The 25,832-nt window shown below is 48.3% G+C and overlaps 1 protein-coding gene across 4 annotated transcripts in view; it reads right to left on the bottom strand.

Annotated features, from left to right (window-relative positions):
- Positions 1-23,912: 23,912 nt before the first annotated feature.
- Slco2b1 (solute carrier organic anion transporter family member 2B1) overlaps positions 23,913-25,832 on the bottom strand; it is a 46,412-nt gene continuing 44,492 nt past the window's right edge. For all 4 annotated transcript variants that reach the window (XM_048435050.3, XM_087901532.1, XM_087901530.1 and 1 more), the window contains one exon: positions 23,913-25,596. In XM_048435050.3, the coding sequence (XP_048291007.3) occupies positions 25,461-25,596 (136 nt within the window). In that variant the 3' untranslated portion in view covers positions 23,913-25,460. The remainder of the gene's footprint in view (positions 25,597-25,832) is intronic.

Here is a 25,832-nt window from a genome sequence, read left to right as displayed (position 1 = left end):
TACACCCATCGCTGCCCGGTCCTCTCACAGAACAGTTGACCCACAGACCCTTCTCGCACCGAGTCCTCCCCACCCTCATGCTCCCTTATTCTTCAGTATTGTGTGCATTCGGTCACAGTCTTGTTCCTCCATCCCCTGACTCTTCCATCCCTAGGAAGCTCTCCCGTGTCGATCTGCTTGTTCTGTTCTCAGGAGATCAAAGTAAGCTTTCTGGAATTTGCCTGGATCAAGTACAGCCACGACCTCACACCCTTGCCTTGTAGGGCTCCTTCCTCAGGGTCCTCAGTGAAGACCATTGATCTGTCCATGGTGCTGAATTCCTTCATGTCAATTATTGCTTTGTTTCTGTTGTGTGCGTACATGCATGTGATGTGTGTGTGTGTGTGTGTGTGTGTGTGTGTGTGTGTGTGTGTACAAAGAGGTCATAAATTCATGATGGGTGAACCTGGGAATCCACATGTTTCAGGGTTACAAGCATATACGACTGTGCCCAGTTTGTTTGTGTGCTTAAATGTGAATTTTGGGGTAGGAAGGGATGGCTCAGAGTTTGAGAACATGTACTGCTCTTGCATAAGACCAGGGTTCAGTTCCCAGAACCCATGACCAACAGTTCACAACTGCTTGTAACTCCAACTCCAGGGGTTCTAATGCCTCTGACTTCCTTGGGCACCTGTACTCAGGTGCTCTCTCTCTCTCTCTCTCTCTCTCTCTCTTTCTCTCTCTTTCTCTCTCTCTCTCTTTCCCCTCTCTTTCACACACACACACACACACACACACACACACACACACACACACACACACACAGCCCTAGATTTTACAATTGAGAAATAATCATGTGATATTTGTATATTTCAAGTCTGGCTTATTTCACTTAACAGTGACCCCCAATTCCATCCATTTTTTTCTGTGAATGTCATAACTGACTCTTCTTTATAGCTGAATAAATATCTCTGTATGTATGTATCATATGTTCTCTATCGACTCATGTGTAGATGGACAGCTAGGCTAGCTCCATCAGCTGTTGTGAATGCATGTCAGCAAGCATGGATGTGCAAATATATCTGTGATATTCTGACTTAGAATTATTTGGGTAAATTCCTAGGACTGCTATAACTGGAGTGTATTGGTTCTTTCCCAATTTTTTTTAAGGAACCTCAATACTTGTTTCTATGGTGACTGTATCATTTTTCTCCCCACTAGCAGCAGATAAATATCCCTTTTTCATCATCCTCACCATCATTCCCTATCACTTATTTTCCTAATGATTGTCCTCAAATGGGTCTACCCCTCATGGTGGGACTCCTACCATATCTTAATGTCCTCCCCAGATTTCTTAGAGAGATTACCTGCCTGGACTGTTCAATGCAAAATAATGGTGGTGATGGTGATGTATAATAATTAAGATTATGTCCAGTTATTTGTATTGTAATTACAAGAACAGCCTTTTAAATGCTACAGAAGAGAAGTTCACTCTTTTTTTTTTCTCAGAAGAGAGTCCAGAAGGAGGAGTCTAGAGTCTAGAGTCTAATTAGTCACTTGGCTTCACAAGAAATCCACATTTATTCCAGCCTTCCACTCTGTCTTTCTTGGGGTATAGTTCTTACTCATGTTGTCCAGTGGCCCCTAAAGCAGTGGTGTGGGAGGTCCTTCTGTCTGTGTGTTGCTTTTATTGGTTAATGAATAAAGAAACTGGCTTGGCCTGATAGGGTAGAACAGAGCTAGGTGGGGGAAAACTAAACTGAATGCTGGGAGAAAGAAGGGTGGAGGAAGGGAGAAACCATGTAGCCCCGCCAGAGACAGATGCTGAAACTTGACCCATAAGCCACAGTCATGTGGCAATACACAGATTACTAGAAATGGGTAAAATTAATATGTAAGAGCTAGCCAATAAGAAGCTGGAGCTAATGGGCCAAGCAGTGATTCAATTAATACAGTTTCAGGTCTGAGCTGCTGAGCAGCCAAAAACAAGCAAGCGGCCTCCCTTGCAAAGCGGTAGCCACCACATCAGATAACAGATGGAGGAAAAGTAGAAATAAAGTCTCTCTTTCGTTTTATGAGCAACCAACCCCCCCCCAATTTAATCCAGCACACTACTTACACAGTCTGCCTAATTAGCTTCAATGAGTCGGGGAAATAGGTGAACCCTGTGGTCCTCCATGGTGAGAAAAGAAGAAAGAAATAGCTACCGAAAAGCATCTGTAAAGTGTCTGATATTCACAATGAAATGAGGGCTTTGATGTTGACAGTGATTAGGGTGTCATAGCTGTAGTGCTGACAGCGATGTTGACGGGAAGGGGAGGGGTGACGGTTGGTGATGGTCTTGGTGATAACAACGGCAGTGATGGAGGCGATATGTGTCAATGTGATGATATCAAGCTGAATGTCTAAGAGCCCCCACGCAGTTAAGCCTAAGCCTGGCCGAGGAGAATGGGGGATGGACTCAGTGTCTACAGCCTCGGGGGTCTGCTTCTCGTCAATGAGCGTAATTTCTGGCACACCCATTGCCTTTGCAATTCGCCAGCCACAACCCTCCTTCCGTCTTGAGCACCAGCCACCCCAACAACAGTGCGAGCCAGACCACCCTTATTCGGGCCGCAAGTAACCCAGGAACAGAAACTCGAGTCTAGGCCTTTGAGAGACGAAGCAGGAGGGGCCATATTGGAGTTACATGTATTAGAGAATAAACCCAGATGGAATTTGCGTTATGGACAAGGGAAACTTTGCTGTGAGATGCAGGGAAATGCACGGACCTCAGAAATGATGAGCAGAAAGATTTACAGACATAGACAGAAATAGGCCGTGGCCACAGATTCACAGGCCTGGCCACACTTGTTGCGCAGACTGTCCATGGTAATCTTGCTCCCTTGAAAGGCTGGCTATCCAGCCATCTTATTTTAGAAAGCGGGGAATCCCATATCATCTTATGCCAAAGGACAACTCTCATGTGACCTCCTGAGTCCCACACGGGAAGAAGAAATGACCTCTGGGGTCAGGGGCCAACCAAATAAGGAGAACATCTGACCTTCTCTGACCTTCGATGACCCTGGATGCCATCTGATGGACACTGTAGCCTGCACCAGGCTCTGTGGATGAAGGTGACCAGGGGAGCAGGTGTGTCCTCTAGGATGTCTCCCCCTCAGAGGCCTAAGGACACATCTGGAAGCCATTAGCAGCAGCTCTGGCTCCAGGTGAGAAGGCGTGCTGGGAACATGTGGCGATCTCCCCACTCCCTGGCAGCTGTGCATGAGGACACCTTGGCTCGGAGAGACTCCATCAACGCTCCCTGAGCTCCAGCCAGAAATGTGAAGCCTGCACTTGCAGGCTCTGACCTCCTGATTGTTGAATCGTTGGCATTCCCCCCTTTAGTTCTTCCCAAACCTGTGCTACAAGATCTCTCAGCCTTCCCAGTGACATTCCTCTCTAGGAAGGCTTCCACTGGCCCTGACTTATCTTTCTCAGATTAGGCTCTGAGGTTCTGTGAGTCAGTCTGACCTATTACCCTTCCCATGGGCCCCATGCTCCCTTGCAAGTGGTAGCCTTGCCCGGGGTCCAGACACCACAACCCTTCTCTACTCAGAGGGCCAGTTCAATCACACTTTATCTGGAGTCCTTTCCCAGTGGTCATGGTGAGGGTGTGTCTCAGTACTCCTTGATACTACTGAAATTTGTTCACATAATGCAAATCATACTTTCCCCATCACTGGGTGGTTCATGATAGTTTCTCTTTTAACTCCCCTGCCTTGTGTTGGCCGCCATTTGCCAAGATGCTCTATTGATTCTCATGGCCCTGTATATTCCGGGGCTTAGAACAGATACCCCAGGATGACAGGTGGGTGGTAGAGGTAGAAAAAGAGCTCCCCAGAGGGGTAACCCATTCTTTCACTCGTCTTCAGAATCCCTATGATGCACTGGAGCAAGTAGCTCTCCTCAGACTTAGCACAGACTCTGGCCTGTTTTAGCTCATTTCAGCCAGTGTGTCCCAGCCCTGATTCTCAGAGGGCAGGGGAAGGAAAAGGAGCCAACTGGAAGTTCAGAAAAGGAAAGACTAAAAAGGAGCCCACAATGGGCACTAATTAGCCACTGTGAGAAAGGAAAAGGAGGTCAGAGGGCCGAGGATCTGGCCGAGAAAGCATTTGGCAGGGAGAGCTCAGCTGCTCCTTGCCCCTCACATGACCTGGTACAGGGCTTGGCCCCCACGCCCACCTGATGTAGGCTTCTGAGGTTCAACTGAATCCGGGTTCCACAGCTCCTCACAGACCCTCTGGATCTTCAGAGGAGGAGAGGGAGGGAGGACGGCTAAGGGAGGAGGGAGGGCAGGCTGACTTCACTGTGAAGGCATTCACTGTGTGCTGGGCACACTGCACGGAGAACATTGCAGGTGATCCTATTTACTTCCCTCAATGGCCCTAAAATGTAGATTGTGCCCAGGATTTTTAAATACAGAGAGGGCCACTTGGATGAAGTAGTTGATTGAAGACCGAGGGGTTTGAAAAGGGCAGAGGGGAGATGGGCTCAGACTTGCAGCCTGCTTCTGGCGTGATGATAGGAACATTCGGAGGGCAGAACTGTGGCCTGTAGCCCCCTGGTATCCCCAGTGATCACCCCAGGAATGGTCAAGCGTGAGATGAGTGCTGAGAACTTTGCGGGCAAGGGAGGCTGAACCCAGAAAGGACACAGTTTCTAATAGAAACTGGGAGTGGTAATCGTGGTATGCCTGTAATCCCAGCAGTCACAGGAATTCAGAGTCATGGTGGACTATGTAGTGAATTCAACGCCAGCCTCCGAAGCATGAGACTGGAAACAAAAACCAAACCAAACCAACCAACACTCCTAAAAGGCATCAATCCCAAGTATAAACACAAGGAAACAAACTCGGGTTGCTGGGCACTCTTGTAAGCCCAGCACACTGGAGGCAAAGGCCAGGGTCATGGTGAGTCTGAAGCCAGATGAGACCCCATCTACAAAAACAAAACACGCTCAAACAAAATCAAGATGAAGAAGTGGAGGTTGAGGGACGCCGTAGAGGCTCAGGGAAGCTGGGATCACACTTCCAGGCAGTTGACTCCAAGCTCTTCATCTTTATGATCACCCCAGAGTAGCAGCAAGAAGCCTGAGTCTCCACACCCACTGGCAATTAGGGGCCCCTTGGTATTGTGAAAAATGCCGGCGAAGTGTGTCTGATTAGGCTCATCAGCGCCCAGCGTGGGACACGTGCGCACTTAAGATGGATCACCATTATCCTTGGCTGAGATGTGGCATGGGGATTTCTAATTACAAATTACTCCTGCTGGATTCCATTATGCTTCCTCCTGCACTGGCTTTTTGTGTTCTCAATAATCATACAAAAAATTGGAGAGCTGTGGTCAGCTAAGTTTATTTTCTAGGTCTTAAAAATAGGCAGCCGAGCTTTTACTAAGGCACAGTATCACCAACTGAACGCTTGACTCAGTGTCATTAATACAAGGCAGCAACGATTGGATTTTCACTCTTCCACACGTACAAAGACGCAGAGCAGAACAGACATTAATCACGCCCTCAAAGACTCTTTCATTTAGAAAGTAGGTTTCCCAGCACACGCCTGTAATCTCAGAGGCAGAGGCAGATGGAGCTCTGGGTTCAAGGCCAGCCTGGTCTACAGGGTGAGTTCCAGGGCTGTATGGAGAAACCCTGTCTCGAAAAACAAACAAACAATAGAGAAAGTGGATTTCATATGGGGCAGAAGTCTCATTCATGTTTTAACTTGTTTCCAGCCAACGGCTTCCTGTTGTGGGCAAGTAGCCTATGCTGAGAGCATCCTTTCTGGTTATGGCTTTTCATGGATCACTGAAAATTCCTCAGATTTAATACCACTAGCAAAGACTGAGAAAATGAGGCATAAACCAGGCATGATAGCGCATGCATGTGGTTTCAGTACCTGGGAGGTGGAGACGAGAAGTTCAAGACTGGGCTGGGAAGATGGCTGTGAGGAAGTTCATTTGCCGTGCAAGCACAATGGCCTGAGTCTGAACCTTTAGCCCCATGGGGAAGCCGAGCATGGCTGTGCCCGAGTGTATGTGATGCCAGCGTTGGGGGTGGAGACAGGTAGAAGCCTGGGACTCACTGGTGCCGGCCTAGCCAACAGGGGAAGCTTGAGGCTTAGTTAGAGACCTTGTCTCAAGGGAATAAAGGGGGCAGTGATAGAGGAAGACATCACATGAGCACACACGAGTGCACACAAGCCATATCTTCACACACACTAGACACAGGCGTATACCCCTCCAAAGAAGTTTAAGGTTGCTTTTTGGCAACACTGGAGTTTGGAGCTAGCCTGGACTACAAAAGACCCTGTCTCCCAAAAAGAAAAAGAAGTCAAGCTAGCTCTCCTCTCTTGTGCTGGTGGGTTCTTGATTTGCTAAAGACATTTATATCTCTTGATGGGAATCTGAATGCCGGACCCAAGAGTGATGCATGGGGCTTCCTTGATGCTTGAATCAATTTACTCAGTGTTAAGAGTAAATTGGTGAGTCAGAGTGAGCCAGACAGGTGACCAGTGGCTCAGGTCCTGTGCTTTCTCATTCAAGCTGATGTATTTTGAGGGATTTGGATAAGGTAGGTAGATCGCTGTGAGTTCAAGGCAAGCCAGAGTGGCATAGTGAGACCCCTTTTTTGTTTTTGTCTTTTGAGTCCAGGTTCATCATTTCCTTGGGTAGACTCTTCATGGAAAACTCTGGACATAGGAAACAGCATCCAATACAATTTGTGCACAAAGCAAGCAACCAACCAAGCAACCAAAGAGCGTGTGTCAGTGCTATGATTCCTGAATAGGTAGTAGAGCCTTTGCTGGCCGCTTTTCTGGGTCTTTCCTTGACCTAAGCTTGGGGTGCTGACAGCCTGGAGCAGGCTGAGTCCCTGGTATGGGAGAAAAGCCCCTAGCTTATACCACAACAGATGAATACAACATTGTTGGGTGCACAGAATACTGAGGGGGCCCAGAGGAAGCCAGGGCTTCAGGGACTCCTTGAAGCCTCCACAAGAAGTTCCCAGCCTGAGCACCTAGACCTGTGGGTTTGCTAGAAGTCCAGACAGAGTAGAGCAGGCTGGATACCTCACCTCTGCCCCTCAGTGTTAAGGGGCACTGAGGCCCACTGCAAAGCCCCAGGAGGAACAAGAGAGGGGGGCTTGCCAGGCCCCCACCCTTAGTCCCCTTCTCAGAGATGGGAGCTGTTGGCAGGGGTGGGTGTGGATCCTGGAAGGCCCTGGGAATCCGTCAGGGATGAGCCTCTAGGCATAATAGGTGGTTCCAGGACTTTGGCTCTGAACCACCTTGCTGAGTCCTGCAGCTGTTCCTGCAGGTGGAATGGGCTGGGGACTCATGTTCAGGGGCAGAGGACATGTGAGGAGCAGATGTTCTAGGAGTCATTTGGAGCAGAAAAAGAGAGCGGTCCAAGCTTTGTACTCATAAGGGAGACAAGGTGAAACACACAAAGGCTTCTAAGGTGGGAGACTAGCTGGTGTCGCAATTCAGAAACCAGAAGCCGGGGTAGGGGGAGAGGGTCAGGGGTAGGGGGAGAGGGTCAGGGGTAGGGGGAGAGGGCCAGGGGTAGGGGGAGAGGGCCAGGGGTAGGGGGAGAGGGTCAGGGGTAGGGGGAGAGGGCCAAGGGTAGGGGAGAGGGCCAGGGGTAGGGGAGAGGGTCAGGGGTAGGGGAGAGGGTCAGGGGTAGGGGGAGAGGGTCAGGGGTAGGGGGAGAGGGCCAAGGGTAGGGGAGAGGGCCAGGGGTAGGGGGAGAGGGCCAAGGGTAGGGGAGAGGGCCAGGGGTAGGGGAGAGGGCCAAGGGTAGGGGGAGAGAAACGGGGCAAGAGAAGAGGTTGTCAACTTACACCCAGCTCAGTCAAAGACCTTCTTAAAGATGTTGATCTTGGCTGAACATAAACATGGTGCTTGTGAATGTGTAATCCCAACATTTAGGAGGTGGAGGCAGGAGGATCAAGTATTCAAACCCATCCTGATCTACACATCAGGTTCAAGGCCAGGCTAGGCTACGTGAGACCCTGTCCATGTAAGACAACTCCCCATCAAAAGAGGTTGGCCTTTATCCCAGAGGTCAGGAAAGGCTTCTGAGAGTTTTTGGGTTGAGAGGTTTATTGCGTGTTGAAAGGCCACTCTCAGAGACTGATTGAAGGAGCAGGTGCAAGACAAGCAGGAAGCTTGGAAGGATGAAAAGGAATGAAAGGTAGTGATACTGGGACAGAGCGGAGGTGTGGAGAGGCAGAGAAGTGGGTGGGTTGGAGGTGCTGCAGAATGGGAGACGGATTGCACACATGGAGTCAAGGCCTGGGGCTTCGGTGTCTGGTCTTGGGGTCCTGTGGCAGGACTTGTATAGAGGGACAAGGGTGAACTCAGTTTGATACTGATGAGGTAGGGAATGCTGGGTAGTTGGATATTTAAGACTCTCTGATAATTGATACATGAACTTTTGGATTAGCTGCCATGGGACAAGTGCCCCAGAAGACTCACTCCAGACAGAGTAGCAGAAACTTCTTTTTTTAAAAAAAATATTTATTTACTTATTATGCATACAATATTCTGTCTGTGTGTATGTCTGCAGGTCAGAAGAGGGCACCAGACCTCATTGGTTGTGAGCCACCATGTGGTTGCCGGGAATTGAACTCAGGACCTTTGGAAGAGCAGGCAATGCTCTTAACCCCTGAGCCATCTCTCCAGCCCCAGAAACTTCTTTTGGGGAGAATGAGTGCTGGAAACTAATCTAAGGGTCTCACATATTCTAGGCAAGTGATCTATCACCAAGCTATATAGCCTCAGTTTGCTAGAGGAGATGATGCTATGATCCTTCGGGGGCCTGCCCATGTCTAGAGTCTAGGTGACCTGAGTCACCCACCCCTAGGGAATGGAAGGAACATCCTTTCCAAGTATTTCTGAGTTTAGGTTTGGGCCTTGGCTCTCTGCATCTTCCTGTTCCCGCAGAGAGGTTTCTGGAGGCTGCTGACCTCAGCAGGATACCCACGCCACCCTGCCTCTCCAGTCCTGCGGCTGCCACCCAAGTGTAGACGCTGGACTAAAGTTTAGCAGAAGCTGCTGAGGTTGTGCTGGCATGGCCTGCTAGGCTGGCTGGCTGCCCTGCCCAGCCTCCTCAACCCCAGTCTTGGCCTAGGCCCTCCTCCTCCTCAGCTGCCCCCACTCCACTGCATCTCTCTCTGCAGCAGTCAGCAGTAGGACACCCAGTGGCCCAGCCTGGAGATCCTAGGAGCACACATAGAGGATGCCCCTGGAAGGAGGAGGAGAGGGAACCAACAGAAGGTGCTTGTTGAGCTGCAAGGCCCGCAGGCTAGTCAGTTTTATAGATCCGTTGAGGAAACACACCAAGGCACAGAGGGGGAAGTAAGTTGTTAGAGGATGCACAGCACATAAAGACGGTGGAAAGAAAGGTTCTGAGGACATGAGAGAGAGAGTAGAGAGGCCTGGTGGGGGCACTGGGGACGGTTTGATGAGTCCAAGCTGGCTGAGATTGATTTTCCTGTATATATCTGGTCTCCCACCATCGGGGAGTTCCGCCTTCTTCCATCTGATTAGGGAATGTGTAGGATAGGGAATAGCTTTCCCATTAGCCCGGGGTCCCCAGGGGCTGCAGGGCTGCCCCAAATCTCTATCATCTGTCTATCAGAGAAAATGGACTTTCAGAATAGAATTAGCGGGAGGCAAGGGGGTGGGGGCTTACAACCCAGATAAGAGAGACACAGAGAGCCTCAGAGGGACGGACCCAGCATTCACAATGGAGTGGCCCTGCCCCACTCAGAGAGGGATGGTAAGCCTCAAAGCCTGGAGACTGGGAGATAAAACCAGCAGGAGGAGGCCAGCCCCTCCGCAGAGTTGGAACGCTCCCAGCACACACCGGGCTTACGATAACATACACATTGCTACAAGATGTGGGATCAACTAGGCTGTTCCCACCCAGGCTCAGTGCCCGGCCTGAGATAACAATGGTTACCAGGATAGGATGTGGTTGCATCAGCTTGGACTGCCGACACCGTAGAGTTGCCAGGCTGCCCAGAAAACTCCCAGCTGCCTTTACATCTGGAGGACTATCTGCTCTAGCAGTGAAGAGGGCCAAGCCTCTCGTTAATTTTGCTGTTGCATGTTTTGTTTTCATTGCTTTCCTTCCTTCCTCCCTCCCTCCCTTCCTTCCTTCCTCCCTCCCTCCCTTTCTTCCTTCCTTTCTTTCCCTCCCTCCCTCCCTCCCTCCCTCCCTCCCTTCCTTCCTTCCTTCCTTTCTTTCTCCCTCTCTTCCCTCCTACCTTCCAAACAGAAACACCCCTCATCCTTGCCCTCCTTCCTGGTGCTCTTATATTTTCTAGGGGATAGCACAACTCAAGATAAGAGTCCCAAGTATCACTCAACATGCTGCCCGGCTTTCTTTTCCATGTTAGTAGACCCTGGTAAGTCCACGCCTAACTCCTGTTCACTCCCATCTTCAGGGTACCATTCTTTCTTGCTGTTGCCCTATCTGTCTGTATTTGTTCATGAGCAACTTGTTCACTGCACCCTCTGGAAGCTAGTGAGGTGTCAGGAACTGTTCCCAGAGGTCAGCGCCTTTTTGACCAGCAAATCTGCTTGTCTGGGGAATCTCAGGCATTTGCCAGTGGGTTTCAGGCAGGTCCAGCTACCAGGAGCTCTAGAAGCTCCCAGCCCTGCCCATCTCACTGAGAGCTAATTGGACCTAATTAGCTGATAAGGGGGAACAGTTGTGCACCCTTCTTTAGAACTCCTGGGGCTAGAGCTCCAAACAGGTTCATCTCTGTTCACTTCACACCTAGCTCCCGATTCCAGACTGATTTCAGCAGGCTGTCCATGCTCAGGAAGTGGGGCTGATCTGAGACTCTGAGGTCCCGGCCTCTGTTCTATCTTGGCATACCATCCAAGTCGGACCTGGACCAGCAAGACCTCTTGTTCCATCTTCCTCTTTCTTGCCTCACTCGAAGCTCCATCCACCATAACTATTGCTAAGCTGCCTCACGGCTATGCTGTACCATGTACATCCTGTGTCCTCCAACCAAAGCCCCCTCTCTGCCAGGTCAGCCTGGCTATCTCTCTCCAATCCATCCTTCCTTTACAGCGTGGGGAGTTGGCTCACTGCTTCCTCTGGGGGAACCTTCCAGAACTGGCCCCTGAGACCTCCCTGGCTTATGCCTCCTCTGTGCTTTGCCCACACAGAACAGTTACATCACTTGGCACAGAGGGTACCAGGACATGGTGCCTGCTTCTCTGTCCATCCTACCCCATGGAGGCAGAAGATGCAGCCAAAGAGACAACAGCGCTTTGACTACCAGGCTAAAGAGAGAGGCTTTTGTATATTGGCATAGGTAAGGGGTCCTGAAGGCTGAGGTATCCTCATTTGGGGACAGAAAAGTCACCTTTCAATTTGGTTTTCTTCTAGCCCAGAGAATGGAAGACTAGATCTCAGAAGGAAGAGGGAAGTGGGCATGGATTCACTAATCCTCTTGCCTAAGATGTCTTTCCCCCATCTATATTGGTTCTCAGGTCCAGGAGTCCCCCCCCCCCCCCCGCCATGAAGGCATGATATCTGAGGTCCCCACCCCTCCACTCAAGGGCCAAGCCCAAACCCCAATCCCCTGTTATGTAAGTGAATTATCCTCTGTCCCTAACCAGCACCAGCCAGATCTTCTTCTAATTGATTTAATCTCCTCATACAGAGAGCGAGGCCAGGGTTGAAGAGATGGCGTTGGTCAGGAGCCAACACATCAGTGATGTAGGCACATTCATGGCAGGGAATCTAGGTCATGGATTGGTTCGCTGTGGCTCTGATCCTCCTCTCTAACTGTTTGGGATGCATGAAAAGGCATTTTCAGTTACTTCTCATTCCTCAAGTCCCGGGCTTCCGTGGAAGGAAGCCGAGACTCCCATAAGACTCTTGTCTACCTCTCAGATCTCCTCCAATCCTGGACAGATATTCCCTGCGTCCCACTCTGAGCGCAGGATGCAGAGAAACTAATTTGTTGAGGAATGGAGAGAGGAGCAGATGGTTCCGTTTTAGTGGGGCGGGGGAAGAGACCTGAATTTACCTTCTGCATTGAATGAGTCTGCACTCTGCAGCTTCCTTGGAAGAGGTGTTCAGATGTGTTTGGATGCCTTCAAGGATGAAAAACTCAGGCCCAGGACAGTGCCTCTCTATGTGGGAACACCACCCGGGAGACTTCTCATTGGAATTAGTTCTGATTTTGCAGCCACAAGGGTTCTAGGGCAGCCAGATCCTGGGACCAGGCGATCACCTCTCCTGAGTTTGTCCTCCTCTGGGATGGAACACTCCTGGCTCTTTCACTAGGTCTCTATTTGGTAATCTTTCTGGATAATTCCCTGATGCATCTCCTATGTGAATAAGCTGTAAATGTCACACGGACTCCAGGGCAGTATGAACAGTTCAGGCCAGGGCAGAACCATCTGTCTTATTTTTTTAAATCTCATTACTGCATTCCCATGGATACAGCCTGAAACCATCAGTACCTGAACACATTCCACTTTCGACTCAGCTTAAACAGAGCCAGCAAACCCCATCATCTTTCTGCATTCTGGCACTGCCAAAGGGAAGTCTCCAGGAAAAAGACCTCTGCGGGCTGTCAGAACTGCTCAGTAGGTAAAGGTGATTGCCATCAACATTGACAACCTGAGGTTGATTCCCAGGACCCACATGGTAGAAGTAGAGAACCAATTCCCAGTGCTGTGACATACGTATGCACAGTTGCGTACACACACACACACACACACACACACACACACACACTGAATTTTATTAAAAATATCTTTGTGACATAAAGTACATCTATATGTTTTTTTCCTCATTGTGGTAAAACACTGACCAAGCCCATGTTGGGGGAGAGCTTATTTTGCTTATGAATTCCAATTACACCCCATCTTTGAGGGCACACAGGAAAGAAACTCTAGGTAGAAGCAGAGGCAGGAACCACAGCTCCTTACTGGCTTGCTCTCCGTGGCTTGTCCAGCTTGATTTCTTTTGCCACTCAGAACCACTGGCCCAGGAGTGACACCACCCATAGCAGTCTGGACTCTCACATATAAATCACTAATCAAGAAAAGGCCCTCACAGACATGTTTGCAGGCAAATTCGATAGAGGCCGTTCTTCAGTCGAGATTTCTTCTTCCCAGCTATGTACTAAGTTGACAAAACCCTGCACATCCTTCTCAATCTGTTCAGAGACTCACTCAGATGTCAGTCATCTTCCCACCCAACCACCTACCAATCAGCTTACTTTCCATCCATTTTCCCTCTCATCCAATTATCTACCTCCCCATTCACCCACAAATCTACTCAAATACTCACTCATCCAATCCACGTATTTATCTCTTCCACTTCTCTACTTTTTAGTGGCCTGTGTATTCATCATCCATCCACCTACTGATTCACCTGTCACCTACCCATCCATCATCTCTCTTCTGCACAGCATCCATTCACTCGTCTATCCATTCTCCTTCCATCCTGTACTTACTGAGACCCCACTCCATGTCAAACATTTTGATGAGTTTTCTGAGGAATTCAGAGTTGAAGAAAATGCATTCTCAGGCGCTCTATCTTTTGTCATTACTCTCAAAGGGGGTAGGAGCAGATAAAGGAAATGGTACTGAGTATCATAAACTGAAACAAAGCTTTGAGAACTAGAGGAGGATGTACCATCTAAATGAGGCTACCATGCCTTTCCTGGTAGGGGGATACTTGGCTTTGGACCTTGAGATGCCTAGGCCCATTGAACATCATTCCAAGCAGAAAAGACACATTGAAGATGTGGCCCTTAGAGAGCTCAAGTTTGGATCATTTTTTATATGCCTGTCAAAGAGCTGGGCACAGTACAGACATCTAAGATGTATTTGCGAATTGCCTTATCTTCCCCCCATTTCTTTTTCTGATGGGGAATCCTGATACTTGATTGTGATATTTTAGTTTTTCTCTTTGTAGAGGTTTCCACAGGGGACTGAGAGATAGCTGGCTTGGTAGAGCTCTCTTAGTGTGCTTGAAGCCCTGGATTTGATCCTCAGCACTATGTAAACAGTACCACAGTGCATATCTGTAGTCTAGGAGGTGGAGGTAGGATGACCAGGTGTTCAGACGTTCAAGGTCACCTTTGGTTACAGAACCAGTTTGAGACTAGCCTGGGATACCTGAGACTTTGTATAAAACAGGAGAAAATAAAGGGGGAGAGGTAGAGAAAGAAGAGAGAATGTGGGAGGGAGGGATAGGAAAGAAAGGAGTGATAGATGATAGATAGATGATAGATAGATAGATAGATAGATAGATAGATAGATAGATAGATAGATAGATAGACAGATGGCAGACATGAGATTTCTGCAGTCTATAGTTTCTTCTCTGGATGGTCTTGGCAAATCCCCAAACACTTCTTGGTCTATATGCACCTAAGGTTGTATGTCTGGCTCTCAGGTGATCATTCTTCTTGATCCTAATGACTTGGAGGAGTTCTTTGTTCTCTTTAGAGGTCATGGTATTTCTATATATCTTAAATGGTGCTTTCTTTTACAAACACCAATTAATATAATCTTACCTGTCTTCAACTTTCTAAGCTTCCATTCCCTGGCAAGAAAGTCTGTGATAAAATCTGTTCATGGGAAGTTCTGTTCAAGCAGAAGACAGAAGCCATGAATCCAAGCCCAGCTTTGTCATGAGCTTCTGTGTAACCTTGGACAAACCTTTTCCATTTTATTCTAAAGCTTTCTTTCCATAGGATCTCAGCACCAAATGTAGCATTTTATCTTGTCTAGTCCATTATTTTCATATTACAAATGTGAGATTAGGCCTAGAAAGAAAATACATGTGGCTAACCCTAGCTAGATCTGTGTCACAGTCAGGGCTAAACCCCCATTTTTCTAATCTTCTGTTTAGGGGTACCTTCATCCAGCCACCACACTCCAGTCTTTATATCAGCTTCTCTATATCTTGAGGCAAGCTTCCTCTTCTACCTCCAGTGCCCAGGAAGAACTCTGTGAGCCTTCCAAATGTCCTGGCTGTGTCCTACTGATTCATGCCTGATTGGGGGCTGGGAGGCGGCGTTTGAGAGCAAGTATCCCCAGCCTAACGGAGTTAATTATGTTCATCAGGAAGGGAGAAGAGAAAGGAACAAGGCGCTCTGGTTATCTACTGGGCTTTAATCAAATTGAGGAATGAGGAAATCCATCACCCAGAGGCGGAGAGAGTTGGAGAGCCTCGCTTTCTGGCTCAGAGTCCTGTAATGGGTTGGGCGCTGTCCAAGGTGCTGACATCTTCACTTGCTCCGTGTTCCTGGGAGGAGCTGGGAGAGGACTGTTTCAGCCTCTAGAAAAGAGGGTGCACAACAGACCCTAGAGAGGGTCTAAAGGTGCCGAGCTCCTATTCTACTTCCCACATTTTCCTTTAAAAAAATTCTGTCTGTTTGCTTTAAGAAAAACACCCTGTCTTGTGTCCAGTCCTGGGTTGAGACGGAGGGAGTATGTAGAGCTTGGGAGAAGCCCTAGATTTCTTACTGTCAGTGAGACTTCTGGTGCATGCTGAGGGTGGAGGCACAGTCCTTGACCTTGGGGACTTCCTTATCTTAAAGGGACTGTGCTTTCTAATTTTATGCAGTCCTTAGTTCAATGACAGAGACACAGCCTGGCTTCCGGAATGTTTTGAACTAGGAGATTCAACCTTTCCCTGGAGTTCAAGCAAAATATAATGGAGATGCAACCGTGTCTATTTGGAGTCTTCATTCTGATAGAAAGATAAACTCTCTGCCTAGCTGAGGACTCAGATAATCCTGTACATAGACAGAAGGACAGAATAGACAGATACATTTTCTGTGTGCCCAGTAAATAATCAAAAAGCATGGAGCTTCACACTTATAATTCAGGTTATGGCTCTAGGTATTTAGTGTCAATCATGGAAGGCTTCCTGGTGGAGATAAGTTTGAGTTGGGTTTAAATAAAAATGAGGAACTTAGTGTGGCACTATAGTTCTAGAACTCAGAAGGCCGAGGCAGGAGGATTGTGAGTTTAAAGTCAACCTAGGCTTCCCGGAGAAAATGAGAAGAAGAAGAGAAAGGAAAACAAAGAAGAGACACAAATCCTTAACCTTTAGGTGCCTCAAGCACAGTGGCCAAGTCCCCTCCTTCTCTTTTGTCCCCTTTGGAATAATAAGCTATAAACTGGGTTTCCGTGAAGGTTCTTGTCTAATGAGCCATCCAGGAGGGAGGGACAAAGCACTGCTTGGTCAGATAAGAAGCAGCGGCAGAGTGGGAGTGAAGCAGGGACCAGGGAGACCATTGCTTGGTTGGGAGGGAGAGCAGAGGCTGGGGTGGGGGTGATAAGGGTGGGTGGTGGACAGAGCAGCTCAGCCTGTGTCCAGGCGGCCATAACACGGCATCTGGAACAATTCCCTCTTGTGTCTGGAACTGACGAGAGGCACTTTAACGAATCGTTAAAGCTGGAGGCTATTAAATCAAAAAATCACAGGCTTCTTGGTGTTTGGAGTCACACAGTCGCAGCAAAAGCATCAGAATCTACAGGAGGGAAAGGCAGAAAGAATCAGGGTGTCTTAAAACCATAGAACTGCGGAGTGCTAGAGCCAGGAAGGAAAGAAAATACTAGAGAATCTTAAAGTCTCGGCATTTCAGTGTCAAAGGAAAAACCACTCACAGCTTATTAACCCTCTCTCTCTCTCTCTCTCTCTCTCTCTCTCTCTCTCTCTCTCTCTCTCACACACACACACACACACACACACACCTTACATACTGTGGTTCTGGGAGTGTGGTCATGTTATCCTGCTTAATTCATGTAAGCCCTAAGTCATTCATGTCTGTCTCTACTCCATACCAGATCTCTGACAAGGCTTTGTCAAAAACACAACTGTATAACTTCCATGATGGGGGAATCATTGCCTCTGGGTACGGCTCTACCCATTGCTGAAGGCTACCGGAGAGATCTCCCTTATGTAAGTTGCACCCTCTCTCTCCCTGTAGTGTCTCCACACTGGCCCAGCTCATGCCCTCTGATCCACACTGAGTAAGTCTAATCCTCATTCACATGACAGCTGTTTGGATGGTTAAAGATGGCCCTTATTTCTCTCTTCTCTCGGCTAGGCTAAGCTGGTTTGTTGATCATTGAGCTACAAATGGGACATCAAATCAAAGACTATTTGGGCTGGAAAGGTCCTCAGAGGTCGCCTTGATCATAGGTTCCCTTTAACTGCTAGGTTATATCATGGCTATGGTTGGAAGCTCAAAGTTTCAAGGAGACACACTTGGGTTTGAAATCCTGAGCTGTGCTGTGAACTCGCTGTGCAGCCTCAGGTCTCAGCTTCCAGTCTCCTTATCCATGAGCTAAAGAGAGCAAAATGGGCCTAAGAGGGTGGCTGAGAGGATGGGCAGGGTAATGCCATGGAAGCTCTTAGCAGAGTGCTTGGCACACAGCAGGCAGTCGATAAATATTAGCTATAATTATTGAGGCCCCGTGGGGGTAGGGGCTTATTCGGGATGGCAGAGCATCTCAGAGGCAGAGCTGGGGTTAGACCAAGGACTTCTGCCTCCCAGGCTAGGGCTCTTTACCGTCCCACTCTTCTCTATGTCTTCCTCAGAAAAAGAAAACCCCAGAGGGAGGCAGGATCAGCTAGAACACATGGAATGGAACCTGCCCCACAGAAGCATGTTTATTTAACAAAAAGGCCAGAGGGAAGTGGTCGTAGGCTTGATCTGGTGGTTGAATCACATCTCTGATGGCTAACTTAGGCTTTTCCCCTCCTGAGCTATGGGGGAGCCCCCACCCACTGGTAATCATAAATGCCTGATGTGGCATCAGCCAAAGGAAGAACATGGTGGTAAGAAAGAGTCTCCTCTCCCACCCACCCTCTCCTCCAGGGAGGCAGACTTCCCACCCAAATCACCCTTTTATCTTGTCCATCAAAATGAGTCATGTGACCTCACTGGCGGGGAGGAAGGCACGGCCACTGCTGACCTGGGTTTGCTTGTTTTGTATGTGTATACAGGTGGGCACATACTTATACATGTGGAGGTCAGAGGACAGTTTGTGGGAATCAGTTCCTTCCTTCCACCCTGTGGGCGCCAGGGTTGGAATGGAAGTCATCAGACTTGCCAGCTCTCTACCCACAGCTAGAAGGCAGGTGATTATGACAGGCTGGTTGTTGCTGCTGTGACTGAGTGTGAAGTCCTCTGCCACACCCAGATTGCATGTTTGGACATGTAGTCTCAGTCATTACCCACTGAGCAACTTTGCTGGTTTTATTTATTTGTTTATTTATTTATTTATTTATTTATTTATTTCTCACTGGCCGGCTTGGAATGATCTGTATAAACAAAGCTCTCAGAGACCCTCCTGACTCTGCCTTCCTAAGAGCTGCCCTCAAAGACATGTGCTACCACACCCTGACCTACATATTTTTGAGGCAGAGTCTGACTCTGTAGCCTCCCTCAGATTCCCAGTGGCTGAGAGTACAGGAATGTGTTGCTATGCCTGGTCCCTCGTGGAGTCTTTTGTTGACTGTGGCCTTGGCAGATACTTGACAGCAGCCTCAGTGAGGACCCTGAGCTGTAGCTCCTACTTAACTCACCAATCTTGACTTCCAAAAACTGGCTAAGATAAAAAGTACTCGTTGTTCTAAGCTGATACATTCTGGGGTCCTTTGTTACTCAGCAATAAAGAAATCACTACATTGCTACAGTTTGGTATTTCCTCCTCATTTGTTTTGGTGATTGGAATTTATTATTTACAAAGACAAAAATCAAGGCACAGCTGTGTGTGGTGGTGATTTTACTCATCTGGTGAGTGACACACCTGGGCCATGCCTCACCTCCTCCACAGCACAGAGGGTACCTGGCTGTGTTTTCCCATACCGGTATAAAGGCTGAAGAAGAAACAGGGATATGAAAAAAACAAACTCAAAGCAAAACCCAACTCTGTTTGGTATGTTTTTCTCTCCTCCTTCCTATCCCACCTACTGAGGATGTAGGATTTAAAAACACACACCGGCATTTGAAGATGGGGTACCTGGGCTCCTAAATGACCTGGGACAAACCTCTGCACTTTTTTTTCTTTAAAATTTTTTTTTTTAAATTTTTATTTATGTATATGCGTATTGTGTGTACACGTGTGTGCAAGTGCCCAAGGAGGCCACAAGAGGGTGTCAGATTCCCTGATTCCCTGGAGCTGGACTTACAGGCAGTCCTGAGCCACCAAACATGGGTGCTGGGCACAGAAGTTGGGTCCTCTGGGAGAATAGCAAGCACTCTTAACTGCTGATCCATCTTTTCAGCTCTCTCTCTCTCTCTTTCTCTCTCTCTCTCTCTCCCCTATCTCACCCCCCCCCCCCCAGTTTTTCTTTGCTGCATACTTGGAGACAGGGTCTCATTCAGCTCAGGCTGGCCTCATACTTGAACTTCTGACCCTTCTGCCTTCACCTTCCAAATGCGGGGATAAACAGGTGTGTGTCCTGATAATCCACTTAACAAATCTCCGCCCTAGAGGCCCTCAGCTGCTTTATCTATTCCACGGGAAGAATAGTTACAGAGTTGTGGATGGGGAAGGTTTGTTTTAAGGAAGGAGCACCTTGACCTGGAGCTCAGAGCCCAGCCCAGCTGCCTCCGGGTCCTCCTACTTCCGCCTGTGTCCAGGTTCAGGGGACAGAAGGGCTTGAGAGGCTGAGGGCCCTGACCCATTTCTTCGGCCTCTGCCCCTCGCTGCCCTTTTAGGTCACGCTGAGCCATTCAGAATGAGTGGAAATTTCCTCAGCCTGCCAGGAGCTTTCTGCCTGCCTTTCCCTTATCTCCACAGCTCTTCCGCCCGCCCGGCACCCTTCCCCACGCTACTCTGCTCATCTTTCAAAACCCAGCCTGGCTGTTCCACTTCTAGGGTGCCGCTTCTGACGTGGCTCGAGATTACCTTCTCCTGATTACCGCTCTAGCCTCTTGCCTAAGCTCCAAACCTCCAGCTTCCCTCTGCCACTCGGAGCCCCCACAGCGCAGTCCGTGGCCCTTTCTAAAATACATCTTGTTATTCCCTGCTTAAAATAACCAGTCAATGGAATAATCCATCAATCAATGTTTCAAGGGCTCCTCCTTGCCCTCCAGGAAGGCATCCAAAGCCTTCTGATTGTCCTGCACCCACGCACCCTCATCTTTCCTAAGAGCAGCCTATGTCTGACACGTGACCGTGTCCCTAGATGCACGTGGGATGTATTGGTCGAGTGGGTTGCTGATTGAGTAAGTGATTGGGGCTGAAGTCATGCTTGAGCCCCACCATCCGTCTCTGCTGACCCCAGAACTGCTATGTCCCGCAGTAGACCCATTTTATAGCCAAAGGGGAGGCAGAAGGGAAGGGCAGCCCTGGAGGGAGAAACAAAATCAATAAAAATGTAAATCTGGAGGTGAAAAGCTGTCCCAAGCTGGCTGTGGGGAGAGATAAGACTAGGCCAGCTGAACCCGCACTGACAGCGGAGAAGAGATTAGGGAGGGAGCAAGAGAGCTGCAGCCAGGGCAGAGCATAGGGGGTGAGCCTCCTGTCTCCTCCACCTTCCGTGCTCTGCACCAGGTGCGTATTAAATCCTCTCAGAGGCAGGAAAAGAGAAGGGAACACTTCAGATCATCAGGTGCTGAGCCTGTGAGCTCAGGATGGTACCTTACCTGTCTCCGCCATCATGGGGAAAGGAGACAGAGCGGATCTGCCCGCCTTATTGGTAAGGAACTGGGTGCGGAGGGATGTGGTCAGTTGTTCAGGGTCCCCCTACGACTACATGGTCTGAGATTAAGTCTGATGTCTCTGCAGCTCCAATATGAAGGGCTTTGGCCTGAGATGCTGGCTTCTTAGGAAGACTCTACGGGGCTCCAGCTGTCGTCTTTGTAAGTGTGTGGGGAGAGGAGCTGTGGTGAATTTTATTTATTTATTTTGGGTTTTGAGACAAGGTTTCACATTGTAGCCCAGGCTGCCCTCAAACTCACCATCCTCTCGCCTTTGTCTCCTGAGTGATTGATAGGACTACAGGCACACACCCTACACCTTGCTCCGTTTATAATTTTATTTTTTAAAATGCCATTTATGTCTTTAATGAGGCTACTTCCCTGACTTACCCCTTTATCGCCACGCCCTACAGCCTCCCCAGAGGTAGAGGCTTTTGAACTGGGCCTTGATAGAGGATAGGACTTCATGAAGAGAGGTGGAGAGAGGGACAAAGAGGGCAGCTGGTGTATCAAGGGGAAATGTTCAGCATGTGCAGGTAATGAATGGTGAGCGTGTAGTGAGCAGACCATGGCTCCTGAAGCCGGATCCCCAGAGGCATCTGCCTGTCCCGGAGCTTCCCAGCTTCCCCAAGCAAAAGGAACTGGAAGTTAGGCACTGAGATGCTATTTCTGGTGTCTGTCCCATCTGCTCCTGGGCCTTCACCAGCAGTGAAGCAGGGTAGGGCCTGGTGCAGGGCAGAGAGACTCACAGATATAGATGCTCACGGCTCTTTGTTGACAGGAGACTGAGTGTGTGTTTATGTGTTTGTTTGAGTTTGTGGACATCGTGAGTTTGTAGGTGTGCATGTGTGTACATGTGTATGGATTTGTATGTGTGCCTGTGTGTATATATATATGACTATGTCTCTGTGTGTATATATGATCATGTGAATGTGTGAGTGTGCATTTTTGTGTATGTTTGTTGTACATAGAGTCTGCGTGTGTGCATGAATATGTATCCATTTCACTCTAAGTGTGAGTTGGTGAGTGTGTCTGTATGTGTAAGGTTGTGTGTGTCTGCAAGTGTGCATGTTAGTGTGTGGATTATGTGTGGGCATGTGTATATAAATACACATGTGTATGAGAATGTGTAGCTTCTGTGTCCATGTTTGTGTTTTGTGAGTATATGCATGTGTGTAAGGATCTGTCTGTGTGTCATCACATATGTGAATGTACATGTAGGTGTGCATATGATCGTGTAAATTATTATGTGTGTGTAAGTGGGTGCAAAGTATGAAGAGGGTACAAAGGTACTTGTGTGAGTTTTTATGTTTCTGTGTATGCATAAATGTTTGCATGTATGTGATTTTGGCTATATGTATGTGTGCATGTATGTTAATAGGGATATGCCTGTGCATGTGAATGTGCATGTCTGTGCCACGTGCATGTGTTTATACTTGTGTTTGTGTGCATGCATTTTCTGTAACAGTTTGGAGAAACCTCTTTTGTCTTAACTTGCTTTACTCTTGGCACGTGGCTGCACAGCTCTCTTGCAGAGATGCCTAAGCCTTCTCACCTGACCAGCAGAAGAGTTTAAACTCATGAACAAAGGTGTGGTCCCTAGCTCTCAGCTTCCCCAAGGGCCAAGTCCTAGTGGGATGAAGCTTAATTTCCATCCCTCGGATCCCCCAGAGGCCAGCTTCCAGGGAGGTGAATGCTTGGTGGGCATCTGGGCTGCTCCTGAGACCCAGTGAGGCACGCAAGAAATGCCGCTTTTTCTCAGTGTAGGAAATGGGCAAAGGGAAGACACTTGAACCACTTCTTCCCACTCCAGCCTCCCTGTGGTTCAACAAGTGGCTTCTGGCTTCTAGGACCTGGGCAAGGTGGAGATGGGGGTCCCCAAGATGTACGTATGCCCACTCCAGTTACTGCTATGCCTGGGGAAGTCACAGCAGTCATCTGTGCCTAAAGAGTGGCTTCCGGGGAACTCCCCAGCCACTGCCCACCCCATTCGGCATGATGACGTTGAAGAGGCAAACACTGAGGGTGTGGCTTCTGTTTGTGGCTTGTGGTCCTGGAAACATAAAAGGAATGGAGGAGGAAGTGCAGAAATATGAACTTGGATGAAGCCAGAAGACAGTCTGTGGAGAATCCTGACTATGAAGGTGTGTGTGGATGGATTGCAGGCATGTAGGGGAATTATTTGATTTTTTTTTTAAAAAAATACACTGTTTTTCTGGATGGAGTGGGTTTTTTTTCTCCATTCTGGGTACATGTTTACTTTCATATCTAATTTTGTAAAGGCTGACTTCCTTACAAAAAACAGGAAACCTACCATCTGAAAGGCTCTAACACTCAAACTTCCTGAGCGCTAATGTAACTGCACGCATGGAATACCTCAGACCCGATTTCAGGGTCTTCATCACTCACGGGAGCTCTAAATGTATTGCACAAAACGACTTTCAGGCTGTGTGCATGAAACCAAGATGAATTTGTGTTTAGATTAGGGTCCTCATTCCTGAGAGATTTTATGATAGTGATGCAAATATTTCAAAATATGAAAAGATCTCAAATCCAAAATACTTTGGTCTCAGGCATTTTAAGGAGACGCAGCCTACATGGTTAAGCTGTATTCATTATTTTCTTCCTTCCTTCCTTCCTTCCTTTCTTCTTCTTCTTCTTCTTCTTCTTCTTCTTCTTCTTCTTCTTCTTCTTCTTCTTCTTCTTCTCTCTCTCTCTCTCTCTCTCTCTCTCTCTCATCTTTTATAAAGAGAACTCTTTTGAGTTGTGTTAGCTTCGGTTTCCACAAATCTGGATCCGGCTCTGGCCCCACCCTTCTTTATGTATGTGTGTATGTATGTGCGTATGTATCTAATCATATAATTACATGTGTATTACCATAGCCCCAAGCAAATCACTCAACCTTTCTGAGGTGATGTCTCTTCTGTACAATGTGAGTGATGATGGTGACAGGTGAGGACTGGACAGCCTCATGATCGTATCCCATTTCTGAACCCATTACTGGAGGAAATAAACCAGCCAAAGGGAAAAATCAGGGCAGAATATAAAGAGAGAAAACAATGCAAGATGCCAGAGAGAATAAACTCCGCGAGGCTGAACTCTAAATAACTGGAAGAGGCATGCCTGACGCAAACCCCTAATGCAGTTTAGAAGGATAAATTCTTGTCTTGGAAGAGGCATTATGCGAAGACAAATTTAATAATAAGCTGTATGTATATGGCTAGATTATTCCTGTATGACCCAGGGAGCAGGAGAAACAACAGAATGAAAACCTGCTAACAGACTTGTCTTGGTGGAATAGACTTCAAAATTCTTGGCAGTGTAGGCTCAGATACTGGCTAAATATTCAACTGTAGGATAAAATAGTGACTCGGCTCTTCGCCTTTCTCTTCTCCTCCTCCCTTTTCTCTTCTTCTTTTCTCCTCTACTCTTCTTTTCTTCTCTTTACTCCTTTTGGATTTTTTTGAGACATTCTCATGTAGCCCAGGTTAGACTCAAACTCATTATGTAGCTGAGAATGGCCTTGAACTCCGATCTTCTAGTCTCCTCCCAATGCTGGGTCACAGATGTGTCTCATCACGCCTGGCAGGCATGGGGGCTTCTGCACAGGAGACAAGTACCTTGTCCTGTAGCTAAGAGCTAGGCACAAGGGTAGGGGCTACTTCTAGCTCCTTCTCCCCTCTCTTCAGGGCCACTTGGTGGTCTGGGAGCAGATCAGGGCTTGCCCTTCTGCTGCCTGGAAGCAACTAGGCCAGATAAGACTGGTCAGAAAGTCAGACCAAGCCTAACTTGGAAAGGAATCAGGGATTCCAGGGATTCTGACCCAAGAGTTCTGCACCATAGCTCACTCTCTCTGCCCCTAGACCTCACACTGATCTCAGAGAACAAGAGGTCAACCCGACTTGGCGATCACAGAATCAGGTATTAGCTACAAAGCCCTAGGTATATGGTCTAGGATTCTATTCTCCAAAGCCACAGTGACTTTGGTAGCCCCTGTGTGAGATTCTGACAATGCCCATTCAGTAGGAGCAATTCTGAATACAAAACTGGTCTCTGAAGTTACAAGACCTCTAAAGGAAAGGATGGAGCTCCTTCCTTTCACCAACTGTGGCTCCCTAAAGACAAAAGCTGCAAAATCTGAATTAAAGAGCTCTTCTCCCACCCCAGCTAAGGTTCTTGCCTACATGCCTCATCAAATGTGGTATGTATCCTTCTTGTTCTTGGGGCTCTTCTTAATCTCCTCTCTGGAATCTGCCTCCAGGGGGCGCCAAATAGACACTTCTTGAAGGCAGCCTGGGCTTGGGGAGGAGGCCTTCACAGATGTGCACAGCGGAAACCTGAGAGCTGGAATCCTCTCCTACTTAAGCTTGAGAGGGTCTTCATGAGTGGCAGAGCTGGGGCACCTCCTTATCCTAGAATGGGGGTGGGTGAATGCCGTACAATTTCTCCTCACCAACAAAGCTTGGTCCCTGGTTGGTCATCTGGCTAGGGGAGCAATGACCAACACAACACAACTCCTTGGTTCCAAAGAGCAAGCAAAGTTAGAAGCTTGTTCAAAGTCACTTCACAGATTGGTGCAGGAACCAGAATTGGAACATGGCACTTCTGATGCCCCATCTTGGGCAAAGGGCTCAGGCGATGCATGGCTGTACCTGCCATGCCTGGCCAGGGTGGGGTTGGGCCTGTTGACCTCCTGGATCCTCGGGTTTCTGCTCTGGTTCTGATGCTTACAGTTGCTGTAGGTCAGTGCTCTCCACAGTGGCCTTGACGCTTGCCTCTTTGTTCTGCTGCCTCAAGATGGCCATGACTAAGGCAAAGCACACCAGGGACCCACTTTTGAAGAAGAACTGGAGGCCAATGAACCTGGGGGAAGGATGAGGAACCTTGAACTCAGGAGCCCACTCTTTGGGGACTGGTTTTAGCTCCAGGGTGGGGATGGTGGAGTTAGTAGACATGGTACAATTAGAGACACTGAGGTTTGGGGACAGGGGAAGTTCTGCAGGGGCCCTGGGTGTGTGGAGGAGAGACTAAATATTCCTCTTACTCTGTCACTGACAGATGTATGACCAGGTGTATGAGATCTCTCTTAGAGGTAGCCT

Source organism: Myodes glareolus, chromosome 24, assembly GCF_982192425.1.
Source record: "Myodes glareolus chromosome 24, mMyoGla1.1, whole genome shotgun sequence".
NCBI lineage: Eukaryota > Metazoa > Chordata > Mammalia > Rodentia > Cricetidae > Myodes > Myodes glareolus.
The sequence above is the reverse complement of the archived record's forward strand: the minus strand, read 5'-3'. Positions and strand labels throughout refer to the sequence as shown.